This window comes from Aptenodytes forsteri, unplaced genomic scaffold (genome assembly GCF_000699145.1).
Source record: "Aptenodytes forsteri isolate BGI_AS27 unplaced genomic scaffold, ASM69914v1 Scaffold633, whole genome shotgun sequence".
NCBI classification, from domain to species: domain Eukaryota; kingdom Metazoa; phylum Chordata; class Aves; order Sphenisciformes; family Spheniscidae; genus Aptenodytes; species Aptenodytes forsteri.
Window position 1 is genome coordinate 16,475 of NW_008796201.1, and position 254 is coordinate 16,728.

At 75.2% G+C, this 254-nt stretch overlaps 1 protein-coding gene across 1 annotated transcript in view; it reads right to left on the bottom strand.

The window, feature by feature from the left end:
* The window catches only part of LOC103906309 (ryanodine receptor 1-like), a gene marked incomplete at both ends in the record, with an annotated part of 19,011 nt that overhangs the window by 16,469 nt on the left and 2,288 nt on the right, over positions 1-254 (bottom strand). The window contains one exon of the mRNA XM_019474357.1: positions 97-111. Coding sequence (XP_019329902.1) covers positions 97-111 — 15 coding nt within the window. The remainder of the gene's footprint in view (positions 1-96; positions 112-254) is intronic.

Sequence of the window (254 nt, forward strand, 5' to 3'; positions counted from 1 at the left end):
GGGGGTCCCAACCGTGGTGGCCCCGAGGAGCAGGACCCCAGGGTGGGGGCCGGGGGTCCCTGGGGCCCCCTCCCCGCGCAGCGTGGCCCCGCTAACCTGGCCGTCTCCGGACTAGGTGCCAGCACCCGCAGCCAAGGGCAGGAGAGAAGAGACAGCGTTAGGTCCCCGTCCCCGTGTCCCTGGGGGCGGACGCGGGGGGGCTTGGGGGCCCGGGTGGATGGGGAGGGACGGGGACCCCTAGGAGAAGGGGGGTT